This window comes from Odocoileus virginianus, chromosome 16, assembly GCF_023699985.2.
Source record: "Odocoileus virginianus isolate 20LAN1187 ecotype Illinois chromosome 16, Ovbor_1.2, whole genome shotgun sequence".
Taxonomy (NCBI): domain Eukaryota; kingdom Metazoa; phylum Chordata; class Mammalia; order Artiodactyla; family Cervidae; genus Odocoileus; species Odocoileus virginianus.
Window position 1 is genome coordinate 57,164,704 of NC_069689.1, and position 20,461 is coordinate 57,185,164.

At 37.4% G+C, this 20,461-nt stretch overlaps 1 protein-coding gene across 1 annotated transcript in view; it reads right to left on the minus strand.

Annotated features, from left to right (window-relative positions):
- Positions 1-1,950: 1,950 nt before the first annotated feature.
- Positions 1,951-20,461, minus strand: part of BTBD1 (BTB domain containing 1) — a 46,467-nt gene continuing 27,956 nt past the window's right edge. Inside the window, exons 5-8 of the mRNA XM_020877532.2 lie at positions 14,397-14,589; positions 7,657-7,744; positions 4,356-4,502; positions 1,951-3,841 (exon numbers count right to left, since the gene is read on the minus strand). Of these exons, the coding sequence (XP_020733191.2) occupies positions 3,683-3,841; positions 4,356-4,502; positions 7,657-7,744; positions 14,397-14,589 (587 nt within the window). The 3' untranslated portion in view covers positions 1,951-3,682. The remainder of the gene's footprint in view (positions 3,842-4,355; positions 4,503-7,656; positions 7,745-14,396; positions 14,590-20,461) is intronic.

The window sequence follows — 20,461 nt, forward strand, 5'->3', positions numbered from 1 at the left end:
TCTCATCCTCTGTCATCCCCTTCTCCTTTCCCCAATCCCTCCCAGCATCAGGGTCTTTTCCAATGAGTCAACTCTTTGCATGAGGTGGCCAAAGTATTGGAGTTTCAGCTTCAGCATCAGTCCTTCCAATATATATTCAGGACTGATCTCCTTTAGGCTGGACTGGTTGGATCTCCTTGCAGTCCAAGGGACTCTCAAGAGTTTTCTCCAACACCATAGTTCAAAAGCATCAATTTTTCGGTGCTCAGCTTTCTTCACAGTCCAACTCTCACATCCATACATGACCACTGGAAAAACCATAGTCTTGACCAGACGGACCTTTATTGGCAAAGTAATGTCTTTTTTTAATATGCTATATAGTTTGGTCATAACTTTCCTTCCAAGGAGTAAGCGTCTTTTAATTTCATGGCTGCAATCACCATCTGCAGTGATTTTGAAGCCCCCCAAAAATAAAGTCTGACACTGTTTCCACTGTCTCCCCATCTATTTCCCATGAAGTGATGGGACCAGTTGCCATGATCTTAGTTTTCTGAATGTTAAGCTTTAAGCCAACTTTTCACGCTCCTCTTTCACTTCCAAGAGGCTTTTTTTAGTTCATCTTCACTCTCTGCCATAAGGGTGGTGTCATCTGCATATCTGAGGTTATTGATATTTCTTCCGGCAATCTTGACTCCAGCTTGTGCTTCCTCCGGCCCAGCGTTTCTCATGATGTACTCTGCATATGAGTGAAATAAGCAGGGTGACAATATGCAGCCTTGACGTACTCCTTTTGGGCTTCCCTTGTGGCTCAGATAGTAGAGTGTGCCTGCAATTCGGGAGACTGGGGTTCGATCCCTGGATTGGGAAGATTCCCTGGAGAAGGGAATGGCAACCCACTTGAGTATTCTTGCCTGGAGAATCACATGAATGAAGGAGCCGGACGTCCATGGGGTCACGGAGTCGGACACGAATGAGCCACTAATACTTTCACATATGTATAAGTATAGGTGATTCGTTTTGTTGTACAACAGAAACTAGCCCAACCCTGTAAAGCAACTGTGCTCCAATAAAAATTAATTTTAAAAACGGTGAAGAAAACAAAAATAAAAACAAAAAACAGAGCACCTGTTGAGCTCACTGGGGCCGTGAGTATCGCCTGCCTGTGACCTCACTGCCTGTGACCAGTGGTTTCAGCGCAGCATAGAGAAAGCCTCTGTTCCTCCTTGTTGGTTTAACCGTATGATACACAATCCTGTAAACAAATTAATTTCCCTGGGGACTTTTGAAAGCATCTTTATTATCATTTTTCTGCATAAAGGAAGCTTAGCAAGAAAACAATTATGGAATGGACTTGAAATGATCTCCAAATGGTCATCAAATAGAGACGGCAGTCCACAGACATGCTGGGGAAAAAAAAAAGTTTCTCTTGTTAAATCCAGATTTGTTTATTCTGAAAGCCTGGTTGACTCTCTCCTGTTCTTTTTCCCTTTGGGCAGAAATTCTTTGCCACCAGTGTTTAAAAAAATTTAAACGTCCACAGCGTTTGTGCTCTGTCCCCTCACTCCAACCTATTATCAAGGACAAGGGAAAAGTCTCAAATTTGGCCTGTTCTGTGATAAGCTGATCAGGCTGGGGTGGGGAGGAGGAGCAGACAACCCACTCCGGTATTCTTGCCTGGACAATCCTGTGGACACAGGAGCCTGGTGGGCTACAGTCTATGGGTGTGCAAGGAGTCAGATACTACTGAGCAACTGAAAACACACACACACACACACAAACAAAAATAACATTAAACCTCAATTAACTAAAATTTTTATTCAAAATAGTGTCTTTGGCAACCCATTCCAGTATTCTTGCCTGGAGAACCTCCTGGACAGAGGAGCTTGGTGGGCCACAGTCCATGGGGTCACAAAGAGTCAGACACAACAGTGCAGCAAACACTTTTAGAAAAAAAAGACAAGTAACAAAAAATAAAAGGATAATAGATATTTATTTTTTTTAATTCCAGGGGATGTCCCATATCAGTAAACTGTTCCATTTCTTGTCCCTTCTGTGACTACTTTCAGTTATTATCATTCAGTGTAACACACTTGAAGCAACTGAAATACCTCAAGCATCAAAAAACATTAACTTACCTCTGGCATACTGTACTTTTTAAGGCAGAAGTATTTTCTGCAGTTGTATTTTCCAGCAAAACTGAAGTGCTTTCTGGTTTACCAGACCAGTTCACCAGTGTGGTCTTCAGTTTAGCAGACTTATTTCAGAGTTATTCCAGTTCACGGAGGTTTACAGCCTTAAGGTCATATCACCAGACAGGGAAAATTCTCCCTTTTCCTCAAGCCATTTTAAGAGACCTCTGCTGCCAACACACCTCCCTATCTTCATGAAAATATCAAGTGAAATACTGCTTTGGATGGAAATTTTTTTATCCTAATTACCATTTAGAAAAAACTCTTTTTAAGTTGATACTAAAAAGAATTGTGATTTCTGCACATCTTCCACAACTATTTGTTAGAGCTTAATTATACATACATTTTTAATGAGATAATCATTTTCAAGGGAAAGAAAAAGAAAGTTATTTATAGAAAAATTTTGCTTTATAAAAGTGTATAAATATCATCCTGCCAATATACTTCCCGTCCCCTCCTAAGGCAGCTGCACTTGTGACAATGAGGTCATAAATATTAAATCTTATTTCTTGGACAGAACTGTGTAGGTGTTCAGAAAGTATATTTTCCAGCAGGTGTGATTCTGTTGGATATTAAAGCAGTTGTTAGAGATATTAGTATTTCATTTCATTTCTTCGTGTGTAAGATTCCATAACTTCCTGTGTAAATTCACCAAATGTTGAACTGATGATGTCTGTTTAGCCAGGAACCACCACCATCACCATCATCATTTCAATTTTGGGAATTCTCAACAGCATGCCTCATTCAGAGAGATGGGTATAGTTTATACATACTTTAAGTGATAAAGATTAAGTGATAAAGAATCCAGTCTTAAAGTACACCTTTAGATCCTCTGTTCATAACAGATTACTGTGAATTTGTACAAATTCAATTTATCATTTAAAACTGTACTATATATTACTAGACTATTATGAAATATTTTTTCTATAAATGCACTCAAAATTTTCTGAGGCATTTGTTAAGCCTATTTCTAGCAATATGCCAAATGCTAACAACCAGATATTTCAAAACGCCAAGGATGAAGTCAGCTTTCTTCATTTTCTGAAAATTGAGTTAGTAGGAATTCTGTGGAAATACTGACCTACCTCTTCTTATGTAACCTTCAAAACAGTTCAAACAGAAACAAACAAAAAACACAAACAAGCTACATAAAACAAGAATCTTTCAATTATAAAACTGCTGAAATAACATGAGTCAGCTGATCTAAGAAATCATACAAGATAAAGCTGAAATAGCTGTTTTTTTTTTTAAACAATTAAACCTATTCTTTTTTCCCTTAAGGTTACAAGAAAATGGAAATCACCCATTAAATCATGCAGAGATTTAAGTCAACATTTATTTACCTAAGAAATCAAAATGTCTCTCAACTTACAGTTATAAATATTCATAACACTCAAACTCTTTTTTGTGACCAGTTCTTTCTGCTGTTGAGACTAGACTGCATGGTACTGTTTAGCCGAGGTGTATTATAACGCTGAATTAGGTACTGTTCAGCTGGATGTTATAAAGCTGAATTATGTGTAAAATATTATTTCTGGTATTTGCCCATCTTCTATTGAAGTGCCATTATTATTGCCAGGAGAACTAAAAAAGAAAAAGACAGTCTTGCTAGCAGTAGGTGTTTCATGCACCACTTTCTTCAGTCCTTTTGTGCCATAGTGGGAATCTGGACCCTAAATGAGAGCAAATGGTTCATTAGTAATTTTCATTTAATAAGCTCAACTGGATGTGGCATTTCAATTAGATTAACGATCTACTTTATTTCTTTATAGCTCTTGTATAAAAATTTATGCCAAGTCATTTACTGAAAACTGTAGTTTCTGCTACAAGCTAATTAATGAGTAAAAATACTGGACGCAGAGCTCGGGTATTAAGAGAACAGTGAAATGGTTTAAAAAAGAAAACTGTTTTATCTTCTATCAAACTTGCAATCTCCCGCTCAAACAAATGGCTGCTAGATACTTGTAAAGAACTAACCATTTCTTCCCAAGCAGAGCTGTGCTGAGAGGCACTGCTTTTCTCAAAGCCATGGTGCAATTTAGCTCCCAGCTTCCTGCCTTCCCTGCTTCCACCAATGATGTATTGTGAGTGATTCTCAGCTGCTACTGAAACACATGCTCTGTAACATGCAGGAGGAAACCCCGGGCCCCACAGCTCACCAGGTGGAACATTTGGGAAGACTCTTACTTTGAGTGTTGCGCATGCCATGTAGCACAAGTTGGGCAGGATTTCTATGGGTTCTTTGAACATGACCCTGAATGTGTTAGCAGTTCCGTCACAACTGAATCCAGTATCGTTTTGTCCCAGTGTTTGTTTTTTTTCACATTCAATGATCTGTAATTTTTAAAAGAAAAGTTAAATTTAAGTTACATCAACTGAAACAAAGTTTCCTAGAAAAGAATATGAAGCCCTTAGGTACAGCACAGCAGGCTTCTACTTTCTGTTGTCACTTTTCTCTGCCATCTCTAACCACCAAAGATGGCTTGAAACACGCTGTCAGAAAACCCATTCACCACAAAGAGGATGGGAGGATGTCAGATGACTGGGCCTTGGCTGTAGAAGAGAAGTGCTAAAAAGGACACATGGCTTGGGAACTGGTGTTAAAGAATGTGTGGATTTTAGAAACCTGAAGGAAGTAAGCCTTTACTCCTTGCTAGCCTTTGTCTTGTTGCTGGGAAATTCCTGTAACATCCTATGTGGATATTTAAAATATGATAATTCTGTCTGTCCCATAATCTGTGCCAGGCACTGAGACACCCTCAAGGAGCTTCTAGTCACGAGAAAACAAGTAAACAGGGACAATTCAGAATAGCAGCTGCAGTAGGAGAGTTGTGCTTGAGATGAAGTGGAGGACAGGAAACATTGATTTTGTCAGGAAGTGGAGAGGCTCCACAGAAGAGTTTAAAAAGCTCAAGTCAGAGGTCCAGGTTGTAAGAGAAAAGTCTTCATGCAAAGGCAGTTTATGCAGAAGCCAAGGCTCACAAAGCCATCTTTTTACATACTTCAGATAAAAAGAGTAATAGGAACACAGGCTGAACCAGTACATGCAGTGGAAGATTGGGACAGTGGCCATCTCGGGGGGGAGAGAGACCAGAAAAGATCATGTGGGATGTCTGGGGTGCTGTAATGCACTGTTCCTTCATCAGGCTCCTGGTTACACAAGTGAGTCTACAGTGTATGAAAATGGAGTCATACACTTACAACTAAGTGTACTTTTCTGTATATACAATTGGCCCCTGTGGACATGGAGGGCTGACTGTATGACACCATTTTATATAAGGAGCTTGAGTACCTATGGATTCTGGTAACCACATGGGGTCCTAGAACTAACCCCTCGAGGATATGGAGGGACCACACTGTATCACAGTTCAGTAAAAAATTAAAAAGAAACAAAAGACATGCCGGCACCCGGGAAGAAAGCAGTGGAGACACAAGATTTGGTTGTGGCAATGTAACCTAGAGCAAGCCACTTCATTTCTCTGAATCTCAGTTTTATCTTTTAAATTGGGAAAAAATTTGTTTGCCTTCTTCCTAAGGCTATTGTGAGAATCAAATTACAAAACTAGAGCAACAATGACAGCAACAGACTGTTTCAAACACTTTACAGGCACTGTCTCAACTGGTCCTCAGAACATTATAATGGAGGTACTATGCCTATCAAAGTAAACAAGGAAATTGAGGCTTACAGGGGTCAACATTATCTGCCCACAGTTACACCGTGGAGATAGCAGAGTTGAAATTCAAACCCAGAGAGATCTATCTGGTAATGTATCTAGAGGGTGCATAAGACCAGTCACTCAGTGGAAGAACATAAAGAGAAGTTCTATTTCTATTCATTTTCTATTTTATCAGCTAAGTACACCTATAACCTTGATGCCCTCCCTCAGTTTGTAAACAGGGCTCTGGAGTCTCACGTAACACATGAGGGATACTGAAGGATGAGAGGGCTCTTCAACCATAGAGAATGATCGTGGGGCCCTCGCTCTCCCAGGCCTGCAGATTACAGAGCCTGCCTAAGTGGGTTTACGGATCCTATTAGATAGGATCTCAACACAGTAAAACCAGGAGTGATCATGAAAATCTTTATACTGCTCAGAGGTCCTCTGTGATTTTTCATTTTCTAACCTTTAAAATCTTTCAGATAAACAAATTTCAGTGGCTTTTGAACCTGTTAAAAATATTAAAACTGTAACTTTCTGATTTATAAGAACGAATTGATATGAATGATATAAATTTATAGCTGAATTTTACTAGATTTTAGTGGACAGGATTTAAAAATGAGCATGATTTCATTAGCCCAGCCAATAAAGCAATTCTTCCATTTGGAATGAGGTGTCTTTGTGAGGGGGCTTCCCTGGTAGCTTAGTTGGTGAAGAATCTGCCTGCAATGCAGGAGACCCCAGATCGATTCCTGGGTTGGGAAGATCCACTGGAGAAGGGATAGGCATCCACTCCAGTATTCTTGGGCTTCCCCTGTGGCCCAGCTGGTAAAGAAACCATCTGCAATGTGGGCGACCTGGGTTTGATCCCTGGGTTGGGAAGATCCCCTGGAGAAGAGAAAGGCTACCCATTCCAGTATTCTGGCCTGGAGAATTCCATGGACTGTATAGTCCATAGGTTCACAAAGAGTTGGACACGACTGAGCTACTTTGTGAGTCTTTGGGAGGAAGTGAAGTATCTCTTCTGGGTGTCATCAGACAAGGTCTTTGAATTGTTGTGTGGTCCTGAAGACTAATGATGCATTTTGATCACAAAGTTCACTCATGTTTTCACTATTAAAAATAGAATATTAATAACATTTTGGAGAGGGCAGTTTTTTCTGTTGATGGAAGTCTGAAATATTGTTTACTTCCTTTTTCCCTTTGTTTTGTGTTTTTATTTATGTATAAAATTAGTATAGTACTGCATGGGTATATGTGTATAGTAGATAAAAGTACAATGTGGATGTGTTTCAAAAATAATTTTATTAACTAGGGTATGCAATGGAAAGTGTGGAGAACATTGGTAGACTGAGAGGGAAGGAGAGAGGAGCTTCACTTTCTTCCAAGGGTGAGTGATCATGCCTTATCTGAAAAAACTAAGGTGGAACAGACCTAAGAATGGGGCAGGGCACAGTCAGACCATCAGAGATCAGAGACGTCACCCGAGTTATAGGGAATTAGGCAGTTTCATGCCCTAGAGTTCAAGTATCACGAAGAAAGCAGGTGGGTGTTTGCAGATAGGAAGGGCTAACAGAAGGAGTTCCTGGACAAAGGAGAGCTCCTTATAGTGAATGCTTCTTTTAAGAGCCCCAGGACCCCAATTTTCTGAAACCACACATTTTAGATCAATTGTAAAAAGGAACCCTCTAGGCTTAAAATGCTACTAGTAGGCTTTCTGATGCCTTTGATAATTATCCTGAAACTTGGATTTCATCAAACAATACCTTACTGCAAAATTACACTTGTTATATATTTCAGATGGCATAGAGTAGGTGAAAAAAGTATACCTGTATATTCACTTGATAATCCGTGGGACCATGAATAGAGCCATATAAACCAAATCCAACTATAGAGATTCTTCTGTTAACTGTGAACCTGAGGGAATGAGGCCAAATATCAAGTAACATACAAAATTCAATAAGCATTCATGTTCTAAAGACTTATATATTTTTAAAGTATTACTCAGCACATCTAACTTTACTCATAATAAAGAAAACTATTAAAAATTAAACATCCTTAGAAATGTCTTCTGCTTACGAAAAACCTCTAGCTAGAGTAACTTAATGGGAACTTAACTAGAATCTGTTGCCTGTACTATACACCTTTGAGTCAAGCATTTCAGCCTACATGCCCACTTCTGTTTTGGTAATTTTAGTCCACATCTGCCTGCACATCTCCTTCATGAACACAGATGTGTCAACCAGCAGCATCCCAAACTTTGACAATTCCTCGGCTGGATGACTGCTTACTGAGGGCCTATTAGACGGAGGCACTGCACCTGGCCCTGAGGAAATAATGGTCAACAAGACGGTCTCTGGCCCTACTGCACTTATGTGGAGGACACTGATTATAGATAAGTAAACAAAGAGTTAAATCACTAATTACAAATTGTGCTAAAATTGTGAAGGAAGCAGGCTGCTGTAACAGCATAGGTGGTGGAGGATTTGCGCAGAGGACCCGAGTTACACAGGTGGATCAGAATGGGATTCCACGCTAGAACAACAAGCAGGTCCAGTCTGGTCACTACAGTTAAGAAACAGACCCACCTCACTCTATTTACAAAAGTATGAAAACTAGCATCAAGCACAAATGGCACAAATGATTGTACAATAAGAAACAATCTCTAACATAAAGGCGTTATCCTCAACATTTCATGCTCCAAGAACTGAAGTCACAAGTTTAAGTTTACTATTACTACTCCCACACCGTTACCACTTCAGGAGACCTTCCTGTGTTAGGCACTGAGCCCAGTTCTTTACATGAATTATTTCCTTTAGTCACAGTAGTTCTATAAACTAAGTAACAGTATTATTTCTATCATCCTCAGTTTTTATAGTTGAAGAAACTGAGGTTTACAGAAATCAACTTGCCTGGATCAAAATTGCATACCTGAGCTGGGACACAACCCCAGGGCTGCATGAATCAAAAGGTCACGCTCTTAAACATCACGCTAAAACTCCCAGTATGAGACTCTCCTTAAAATTTTTAAAATTTATAATACAGTTTTTATTATAAAAAAGCAATATACTATTTTAAAAAGTTAGAAAATGCAGCTAAACAAATAAGAGGAAAAATTGAAAGCATCTCTAAACATACTATCTAGAGATAACTTCATTTTTAATTTGGTGCATTTCCCTTTCAGACTTTTGCTTCTATTTTTTTTTAATTTTTTTAATTTCTATTTTTAAAGAGCAGAAAAATAAGACTTTTTTATGTGGATATACATGTGCTATTTTAAAAACCATGTCAGTATATATTTTTATAACTTCATATAAAAAGGTAAAATATTATTACTGATTCATTATATTTAACTAATTCCTGTATTTTAGATAATCTAGGTTGTTTGCAATTTTTGTTGTTAGATAACAATGCCATGATGAACAGTCTTATAGCTAAATCATTTCACAGTGCCTTGACTATTTCCTAGAATAAACTGCTGTAAGGAGATTTTCTGGGGAAAATAAAAGGTATATTCTTTAGGCATCAGATGAACTTTATCAAATTGCTTTCTGGGCAGATTATAAAACTTTACACCCAACAAGGAATGAAAATCACTGCTATCTCACTCTCAACAAGTATCATCTTTTTACTGTTGAGAAACTAACTGACAAATTCTATTTATATTTGATTATTAATGAGCTTGGACTTCCCTCTTAGCTCAGTCAGTAGACAATCTGTCTGCAATGCAGGAGACCTGGGTTCGATACCTGGATCGGGAAGATCCCCTGGAGAAGGAAATGGCTACCCACTCTAGTACTCATGCCTAGAGAATTCCATGGACAAAGGAACCTGGTAGGCTACAGTCCATGGTGTTGCAACAGTTGGATACGACTTAGTGACTAAACCACCACCACCACCACTATTAACGAGTTAGCACATTTGCTTATATGCATACTATCTACTGGATTTTCTCTTTTAATGAAAATCTCACTTATGTTCTTTCCCCATTTTTCTCGGCTGAGGAGTGTCTTTTTCATGTGGATTTGAAAGCTCATGCTTTGTCAATAATATCCATTTCAGAAAGTTTCATTTGTCATTTATCTTTCAATTTTATGGTGGTTTTGGACTTAAACATTTTGACTTATTTGTAGTCCAATTACAATCTATGCAAAGTTTAGAAAGGCTCATCTCATCCTTATAATATTATAACACTCTGTTCCAACACTTTCTCAGTTTCATTTTTTTAATGTTAAAATTCTAATTTATGCAAATGCTGGAAGATGGCATCAGAAAAGACTGAACTTTATTTTCCTAGTGGTTAATTCTTGCCTCACATTCTGAATGTTCATTTACATTAGATTGGTTTCTGAACTCTGTATATATACTATCATAATAGCTTTAAAATATTTTTCATATTTTATTAATACCACTCTCTTAAAAGAAATATTTATTTTTGCAGACTGATTTTGGAATAGTTTTGCCAACCCACCCCTCCCTACCAAAAACATGTGACCTTTATAAGGAACTGTATAACACAGAGGTTAGTTTGGAAAGACACTGTCTTATTTCAGTCAAAGTTCTTCAGTTCTTTAGGTGGTATACCACACTGCACATTTCCTATAGGATTTAATTCTGCTACTTTGTTATTTGTTACTATTGCAGGTGGGTCTATTTTTACTATTATAAATGAAAATTCAAACATTAAATTTTTTTTTTTTTCTGGCTGTGCTGTGTGGCTGGCAGGATCTTAGTTTCCCCGACCAGGGACCGAACCTGGGCCTCTGCAGTGAAAGTGCTAAGTTCTAACCACTGGACTGCCAGGGAACTCCCTAAAAATTTTTATCGTGGCAAAATATATAACAAAATGTACAATCTTAAGTATTTTAAAGTCCCTAGTTCAGTGGTATTAAGCACATTCACACTGCTGCTAACCACCAGCACCATCCATCTCCGTAATGGAATTTTAATGACATGAGAACATCACTGGCTTTTGCATATACATTTTGTAACTGATCAGTATTCTTTTTTATTGGTTCTAACAGATTTTTACTGATCCTGAAGCTGTCTGGGTTGACTACTTGTTCTCAAAAGGCTTTCTACCCCAAGGAGATATGCTCTATTTTCATGAGGATTATGAAGCACTACTAGCAAGCAGCCAGGGCCACCAGGTTTACTGCAATGCTTGGGACAGGCTCCAAAAACAAAGAACCCCAATCAGTTCAAGTGTCTGGTCAGAATTCATGCAGATAAAAAACCTATTTTTAACTATGAGCCTTGAATTTAATTAAAACTTATTTATAGACCAAAGATTTTTACGGCAGTTTTAATATTCACTGACTTTTATAATTACAATTCAAATCAAGGAAGCAGAATTCTGGTCAATTCTGTTTGTGGTAGTTATATTTTATAGTTTTTACAAACACAGAATCAGCAAACACTAAACCACCGCTCTTGGGGGAATATGTATACACACCCCGGGCTTCCCTGGAGGCTCCTGCCAATGCAGGAAATGAGGGTTCAATCCCTGGTTGAGAAAACCCTCTGGAGAAGGAAATGGTAACCCACTCCAGTATTCTTGTCTGGGAAATCCCATGGACAAAGAAGCATGGAGGGCCACAGTCCATGGGGTCGCAAAAGAGTCAGACATGACTTCACGACGAAACAACAACACACATACCCGACTTACGTGGAGTATAATCTTAAAGTCTAAGAATGATTCAAATCTTTCCTGGGAATGACTGAGAACACACTACTGTTGTTGATTTGGGGGTTACAAATAAATCCTAGTGAGTAGATGAGTTCTCAAATATGGAAAAATAGGATGAACTGTAATGTGTTTTGCTTGAAAACCTTTAAAGAAAATGACATAATTGGCAGCAGCACTCCACATCCTGTTCTCTGCACCTGCAGCTGTCTGTGTGCTGGTGTGCACAGGTACTATGTCTGATTGCTTCTTGTCTTTTGTTGCTGCCTAAGCACCTACATGTATTTTATTTTACTAGCAGTTATATTTATTTTCCTTTACATTACAACTAAGCCATTATACCACTTAAAAAAAAAAAGGAACACAGGCTTCCCTGGTGGCTCAGTGATAAAGAATCTGCAGGGGAAACGCGTTCAATCCCTGATCCAGGAGGATTTCACATGTGCAGAGCAACTAACAACTACCGAGCACCACAACTACTGAGCCTGTGCTCTGCAACAAGAGAAGCCACTGCAGTAAGCCCAGGCACTGCAACCAGAGAGTAGCTCCAGCTCGATGCAACTAGAGAAAAAGCTAAAACTAAATATACAAGAAAAAGTTACTCTTAGAAGAAAAAAAGAAAAAGAAACACATTATAAATTTCATTTCAGGTTACTAAAGGGGGAATACAAAATATTTATTATAAAAGAGGGAGAACTAGATCTGATGGAGTACAGAACTACTAACAGATGTTATCTGCAAAAAATGAAAAAGACTCTTCCTTTCCAATATTTATTTATTTATATTGAAGTATACTTGATTTACAATGCTGTGCTAATTACTGTATTTCTTTATCCTTTATGCCTACATCAATCAGTGTTAAAAGAATACTGCTGAAAACAGCAAGGTTACCAGGCACCCCTATTTTGAGGGTTCAATAGTCTATTGTGTTAAAATAAGTATTCCTCTAGACCTAGCCTATTAATGGTTATACCTGGATTGAGGGTGAAATTTTTTCAAAAGTTTTTGACATCTATCCAAATACACTGTTTATTTTTCTTTGATCTGCTACCATGGTGAGTTAAAGTAACACATTTCCTAGTATTGAGCCATTCTTTCAATCTCCAAACAAACTTTCCCTTTTATGGTTTCTTTGCACTCCTTTTCCGTTGATGAACTTTATTAGGAACAGTCCTACAGAACTCACTGTTGGATGGATGTTACTTTAAAAGATGTTCAATGCATGGCTCAGTGTCCTCTTTCTAAGAAACCACAGGATGAACTTCTCTTAAGTCTCTCTATCTGGAATGGCCACCCTTCTCCTGAGCAATATGTGTGCCTTTCATGTTATAAACACTTCAATTTCTCTAACTTTACAGCTGCAGAACCAAACTTAAGATGTCAGAACTTGGATCTTGCATATTTATCTCCACTGGAGGTATTTTTCCAACTCTGATTTATCTTTTTTTTAAAACTGGAGTATAGTTGATGCACACCTATTTCTGATTTACATCTACTTGCTTCTATAGTATTATCCTTGTGAGGTACTGCTAGATTCAATAAGCTATTTTAGGTAGGATGTCTTTTCTATATCACTGAGCTTGTTAGATTCCTGTATAAGGGTTAGGCTTCCTTCAATAATTAACCAAGAAGTATTTTCTTCTGTCAATGTTCAAGGAAACAATTTGTTCCCTGAAGGTCTGATCAAACTCACCTGTCAAAACCACCTTGTGAAGGGACAGTTCTTTGGTAACTTTTAATTTCTTCCATGGTAACTGGTCTAGTCAGGCTTTCTTCTTCAGGCAATTTTGATTATTTATATTTGCCTATAAAATGATCCATTCCATGAAGATGTTCAATTTATTAGCACAGAGTAAACCCAGAATTAAAATAAAAACGTCCTCAGTATATGATTATATTCCATTATTTGTAGATGTAGTTTCTTTATTACCTTTGCTAGAGGTTTACTTTATTGGTCTTTTCAGGAACCAGCTTATGGATTTAGCAATTCTACTATTTTTAATTCATTAATTTCTATGTTTATCTATTTCTCTTTTCATATGGTTTTTTGCTATTCATTTTCTAGCTTCATGGATGAAATGGTTAAATCATTTATTTCTACTCTATTTAGTAAAAGTAGTTAATTATTACTAATTATCTCTGTGATGCTTTGGCCTCATCCCCTAAGTTTTCATATATAGTATTCTCATTGTGTGAATTACTACTAAATAGGCCACAAATGCATTTTTATTTCTATTTTAACCCAATATTATAGGAGTCCTCTGCCCCTCGGAGTTCTAGTTTTAAACAAACTTGCTGTTAGTTTCTAGTTTTACACCAAAGTGCTATTAACATTTAATAAGTGAAAATCCAAAAGGTATGTTTTATGAAAACAGATACATATCCTATTTTCACATTTAGCCTAAGAAACACAGTAGGGCAAATATAAATTCCAAAAGGATTATATGCATACATCTTTTAAGATTAAAAATTTTTTTCCCATTTGAAATTGTTATAAATGTATACTGAGATATATTCCATGTAACATCTATGCAGAAAAAACTTAAACTAAACCGAGTTAATGCTCAATGTATTAAACTGTAGCCCCAAGACTGTTAAAACAGTGTCTGATCAATTAAGGTCTAGACTTCAGCTCCCCACCATGACAATCCTTACAAAACTCACAGCCCCATTCAATCCTTCCTTACTTTGTTTTCCTAAAAGATTCCCTCACTCATAATTCAGTATGGAGACCAGTAAGCCTCCCTTATTGCTGTATCAAGTTAGACATGTATTAAACAAAGTATAAAATAAAATTGGTTAATCACCTCCCAGGATATGAACAAGAGAGTCAAAGGCTAACCACTGCCCTGCCCACTCCTGAGACTCCAATATGGCAAATACCTGATCCGGTCACTCGTGCCACTGTAGCCCCACCGGCTCTCTACTTGCTGGAATCTATTGATACAACACTCCTTTCCTCTGAGGCAGCATCTCGGTCGATCAATGTATTCAACACGGGGTTTAGGATTGACAGTGAAATGAAGAAAGAGATTGACTACCTCCCGATCTGACAGAATTCCAGACTGAGCAGGACCTGTAGAAATAAAAGCATAAACCTCAATAAAACTAACTTCACTACAATTCCTAACTGTGTAATATTCCACACAATAAGGTACATTCAAATGGGAAAGATGTAAAGTAACAAGGAGGTAAAAAAAATCTTAGCATATGTTCAGTTGCTCAGTCGTGCCTGACTCTCTGCGGCCCCATGGACTGCAGCATGCCAAGGTTCCCTGTCCATCACCAACTCCCGGAACTTGCTCAATATATCACTTTGTAATTACATATTATAATATGTAATTTTAGCATATATTTAAAACTTTTACTAAATTTATCTGCGGTTAACCTAATATATAAGTGTGCAAATCAATGATAAATCAAAGCTTAGGTGAAACCGTGAGATCAGAGAAAGATCTCTGGACGTTGCTATCCATTCACCCTCTCTCAAGATTCTGTTTATCAGAAAGGAAAAGTTAAGAAATGCTTACAGTGGTAGACAAGAGTTATCTTGACCTTTCCATTCCTCACCTGTCTAAGGCTATAATCAAATAACGGAATATGAACAGGTGGAAATAAATGGCACAGTGCTCTTTCACTGTGGGATTTTGAAATTAGCAGAGGGCAGAAGTTAAGACTTGGAAGAGTTGTGAAAGCAGCATATCACATGCTATACTTCTCTCACTTACTGCTTCTGAGAAAACTCCAAACTGCTTAAATTTACCCAGGAATAAATGCTATTCCTCATAAAAGATGCCAGGAGATCTCTTCCAAGTCTGGAAAAACAATTTAAATAAGAAATTGCAATACACTAAAAATTTGGTTTAGGAAGCTATAAATCAGATTTTAACACAAAATACACTAATTTTTAATAAAAAATTTTAAAATATCACACACAAAATAATCAACCTGCTGGACCTGGCCTTATGGTTCATTTGGACTCTCTGGATAGAGAATAGTCTGGATAGACTATAAAGGAGAAAAAATACAATTACAAACTTAAAACATGCATGTTAGAGGGGAAAAAAAGAATAGAACTGGAACTGCGTAAGATCAGAAGAGAGATGGAGGTGAAAACTCATGTAACTCTGAGAATAACAAGAGGTAAGACAAAAGAATTAAAATGTTAAAGGTCATTAAAATGGATGACAAAAAGCAGAGATCAACATATAGGAACTAGCATTCCTAAGAACTAACAAAAATAGGATGATGCAATAATTCAAGGTACTGGCACATCTCGCTTTATTATGTTTCGCAGGTACATTTTTATTTTTTTTCCACAAAATAAAGGTTTGTGGCACCAAACAAGTCTATTGCCGTCATTTTTCCAACAGCATTTGTTCACTTTGTGCCTCTGTGACACATTTTGGTAATTCTTACAACAGTTCAAACTTTTTCATTATATTTGTTATGATGATCTGTGATCAGTTACCTTTGATGTTCCTACTATAATAGCTTTGAACCACACCCATAAGACTGTGAACTTGATGGATAAATGTGTGTGTTCTGACTGCTCCATTGATCAGCCATTCCCATCTCCTCCTGAGATACAACAATAATGAAATAAGGCCAATTAACAATAACAATTAACAATAACAGTGTCCTCCTAAGTGTTTCAAGAAAAAGCAACAGTCACACATGTTTCCTTTAAATCAAAAACTAGAAATGATTAAGCAAATGAGGAAGGCATGTCAAAAGCTAGATCTCCAGCACCAAACATTAGCCAAGCTGTGGATGCAAAGGAAAAATTCTTGAAGAAAATTAAGTGCTTCTCCAATGAACACATAAATAAGAAGGCGATACAGCCTTAAAGCTGATGTGGAGGAAGTCTGAGTGGTTTGGAAAGAAGATCAAACCAGTCACAACAGTCCCTTAAGCCAGAGTCTAATCCAGAGCAAGGCCTAACTCTCTTCAATTCTGAAAGGCTGAGAGGAGTAAGGAGGCTGCAGAAGAAACATCTGAAGCCAGCAGAGGTTAGTTCAGGAGGTGTAAGGAAAGAAGTCGCCTCCTGACATAAAAGGGCATGGTGAAGTAGCTGATACAGAAGATGAAATGAGTTATTTAAAAGATCTAATTAAGATAATTAATGAAGGTGACTACACAAAACAACATATTTTCAATGTAGACAAACAGCCTTCCACTGGAAGATGTCATCTAGGACTCTGACAGCTAAGAGAGGAGAAGTCAATGCCTGGCTTCAAAGGACAGGTTGACTCTCTTGCTAGGGATTAATACAGCTGGTGACATTCAGCTGAAGTCAAGGCTCATTCACCATTCTGAAAATCCTAGGGTCCTTAAGAATTATGCTAAATTTGGATCAAAGAGTGTGAGAGTTTCAACCCTTATTATTTAAAAAGTACATTTTGTAAAGCTACAGACAGTGATTCCTCTGATGCATCTGGGCAAAGTAAACTGAAAATCTGGAAAGGAGTTACCATTTTAAATGCCACTAAGAACATTTATGACTCATGGGAAGACGTCAAAATATCAAAACCAAACGAAGTTTGGAGGAAGTAAATTGCAACCCTCATGCATAACATTGAGAGGTTCAAAGACTTCAGTGGAGAAAGTAACTGCAGATGTGGTAGAAACAGGAAGAAAACTAGAATTAGAAGTGGAACCTGAAAATGTGACTAAACTGCTGCACTTTCATGGTAAAACTTGACAGATAAGGAGTTGCTTCTACAGATGAGAAAAGAGGTTTCTTGAGACGGAATCTCCTCCTGGTGAAGATGCTGTGAACACTGCTGACGTGACAACAAAGGATTTACAGTATTACATAAATGTGGTTGATAAAGCAATGGCAGAGTGTGTGAGGGTTGTCTCCAATTTTGAAAGAAGTTCTACTGTGGGTAAAATGCTATCCAACAGCATTGCCTAGTACAGAGAAATCGTTTGTGAAAGGAAACAATTTGTGAAAGGAATCAATGTGGCAGATTTCACTGTTGTCTTATTTTAAGAAACTGCCAAGGCCACCTTAATCTTCAGCAACCACCACCCTGATTAGTAAACATCCATTAAGATCAAGGCAAGACGCTCCACCAGCAAAAAAATTATGACTTGCTAAAGGCTCAGATGATAGCTAGTGTTCTTTAGCAACAGTCTTTTTAAATGTAGCTATGCACTTTGTTCTTTAAGAGATAATACTACTGCACACTTAATAGACAACAATACAGTGTAAATATAACTTTTATAGGCACTGGGAAACCAAACAATTTGTGTGACTCACTCTATTGTGATATTCAATTTATTGCGGTGGTCTGAAATCTAACCCACATTATCTCCAAGGTATAATAAAATTTCCTTAGTTGAAAATAGAAGTCTTCAGATCATGAAAAACACTCTCAGATACATACCATATACCTATCTAAAGAAAGTAATCAGGAATACACTCGGGATGAGCACTAAAACCAATACAACCTATAGTTAAGTCTAAGAGAGTTGTATTTTTGTAGCATGTTGTGTGGGTGTACAATCTACCTAAAGTAGTCTGGAAAGGGTGAAAGGATGAAACACCACACTAACATTCATATCTGAAATAGGGAAGGCCAATAAATACTGTTTTATTATCAAATGGAGAATTAAGAAAATTGAAGGGGAAAAATTAAATGCACAATTTATTATTTCCTAATCTCTAGAAGGAAAAAAAAAGTGTTAAACACACAATAGCAAGATAGAGAATATACAGGGAATTCTCCCCAAAACATTTTTGAAAAATATAATACAGAATAATACGCACAACAGAAAACAGCATGCACAACAGCAAAAGAAGAAATGTTATCTGACTATATAAAAATATTAAGAAGTCTGCGGGATGGAATAGCCTACGTCTGAGAACAACTATGGGCTTCCCTGGTGGCTCAGATGGTAAAGAATCTGACTGCAATGCAGGAGACCCAGGTTTAATCCCTGGGTTGGGAAGATCCCCTGGAGAAGGGAATGGCTACCCACTCCAGTGTTCTTGCCTGGAGAACTATAGATGAAACAGTACGTAAAACAGTTATTTCACATTAACAATGAACAACTGAGACAGTGTTTCAGAAGGGAGATTAAGCCCTATATTTGTCATCACATTCTCCTTGGAATATTTGCTGATCTGCTTCATAGAGTTTTAATGTCACACAGAAATGGGCAATCTAGAAACTGTGGTAGTCCTCACTCAACTGAAGAGACAAAAAACCACCAAGGCAGCCAGACAATGATCTGAAAGAGAATACTTAATAGACAAACAAGATCAACATCTTGTGCATCATTTCTCCTTGAAGTATTAGTCAATTCCTAAGCTACGCACAAGCAAGAAAAAAAGAGACACCAAGAAACCAAGGAGAAAGGAGCTGCTAAGAGATAAAACAGTTAAACGGAAATTTCTGTCTTAATGTTGGGAAGAAAAATGCCCAAATATTTGAAAATTATGCTATGTATTTATAGCCCTTGGAGCAAGAAAAAAATTACCAAGAAAATTAGAAAATAATTTGTATTGAATGGCAATGAAAATATAACATATCAAAATTTCTGGGGGGGAAATGGATGTTTAGACAGAAAACTAGACATGAAAAGAATAAAGCTGAAAGTCACTGTTTTGAGTATATCTCAAAACGTCATAATGACTAAGTAAATAATCCCCAGCAAATTAAAATTAAAGGAAATAATAAAGAAAAAAGCAGAAATCAGTGAAATGGAGAACATATATACAATAAAGAAAATTAATAAAGCCAGAAATCAGTTCTTAGAAAAAATTAACAAAGTGGATAAACTCCTAGGCAAGGCTCATTAAAGGCACAATAAATCAGTATCAGAAACGAAATAGGGGATATAATTTAGATTTCACAGATAATAAAAGGATATTATTAAATTCACATTAATAAATTAAAGGTCTATGGAGAAGGAAATGGCAACCCACTCCAGTATTCTTGCCTGGAAAAGTCCATGGACAGAGGAGCCTGGAGGGCTACAGTCCATGGGGTTACATGACTGAGCATGTGTGCACGAGGGTGGAGGGAGATGGATTGGTAGCAATAAACTGGTAGAACTAAAAATAATAATAATAATAAATTAAAGGTCTAGATGAAACTGTTAAAAAAAGAGGAAACCTGAAAAGTCCTACTCTATTCAAGAGATTGAATCTCTAATTAAAATACTTCCACAAAGAAAACACTAGATCCAGATAACTTCACTGATGAGTTCCTCTAAACATTTAAGGAAAAACAGCACCAATTTTATATAAACTTTTGAATACTGAAAAAAGAAAGAAATATTCCTAAGTTTTGTTTATCCTAAGTTATTCTAAGTCCAGGATAAACTTGATAATCAAAAATCTGATAATTTCATTACAATAAAGGAAAATTATAGACTAATTTCTCTCATGAAGCAGTCCTAAAAATATTTTTTAAATTTGGTAAAGAGGATCTAGTAATATATAAAAAGAATAATGCATGACAACCAAGTCTGGTTTATGTAAGGAATCCAAAGGTTTAACTTGGAAAATCAAACAATGCATATTAAGGAAATTAAAGGTGAAAACTGCATCACTATCTCAACAGAGGAGAAACATTTGATAAAATTCACGATAAAACTCTTCAGTTCAGTTCTGCGACCCCATGAATCGCAGCACACCAGGCCTCCCTGTCCATCACAAACTCCCGGAGTTTACTCAAACTCATGCCCATCAAGTCGGTGATGCCATCCATCTCATCCTCTGTCGTCCCCTTCTCCTCCTGCCCCCAATCCCTCCCGGCATCAGGGTCTTTTCCAATGAGTCAACTCTTCGCATGAGGTGGCCAAAGTATTGGAGTTTCAGCTTCAGCATCAGTCCTTCCAATGAACACCCAGGACTGATCTCCTTTAGGATGGACTGGTTAGATATCCTTGCAGTCCAAGGGACTCTCAAGAGTCTTTCCAACACCACAGTT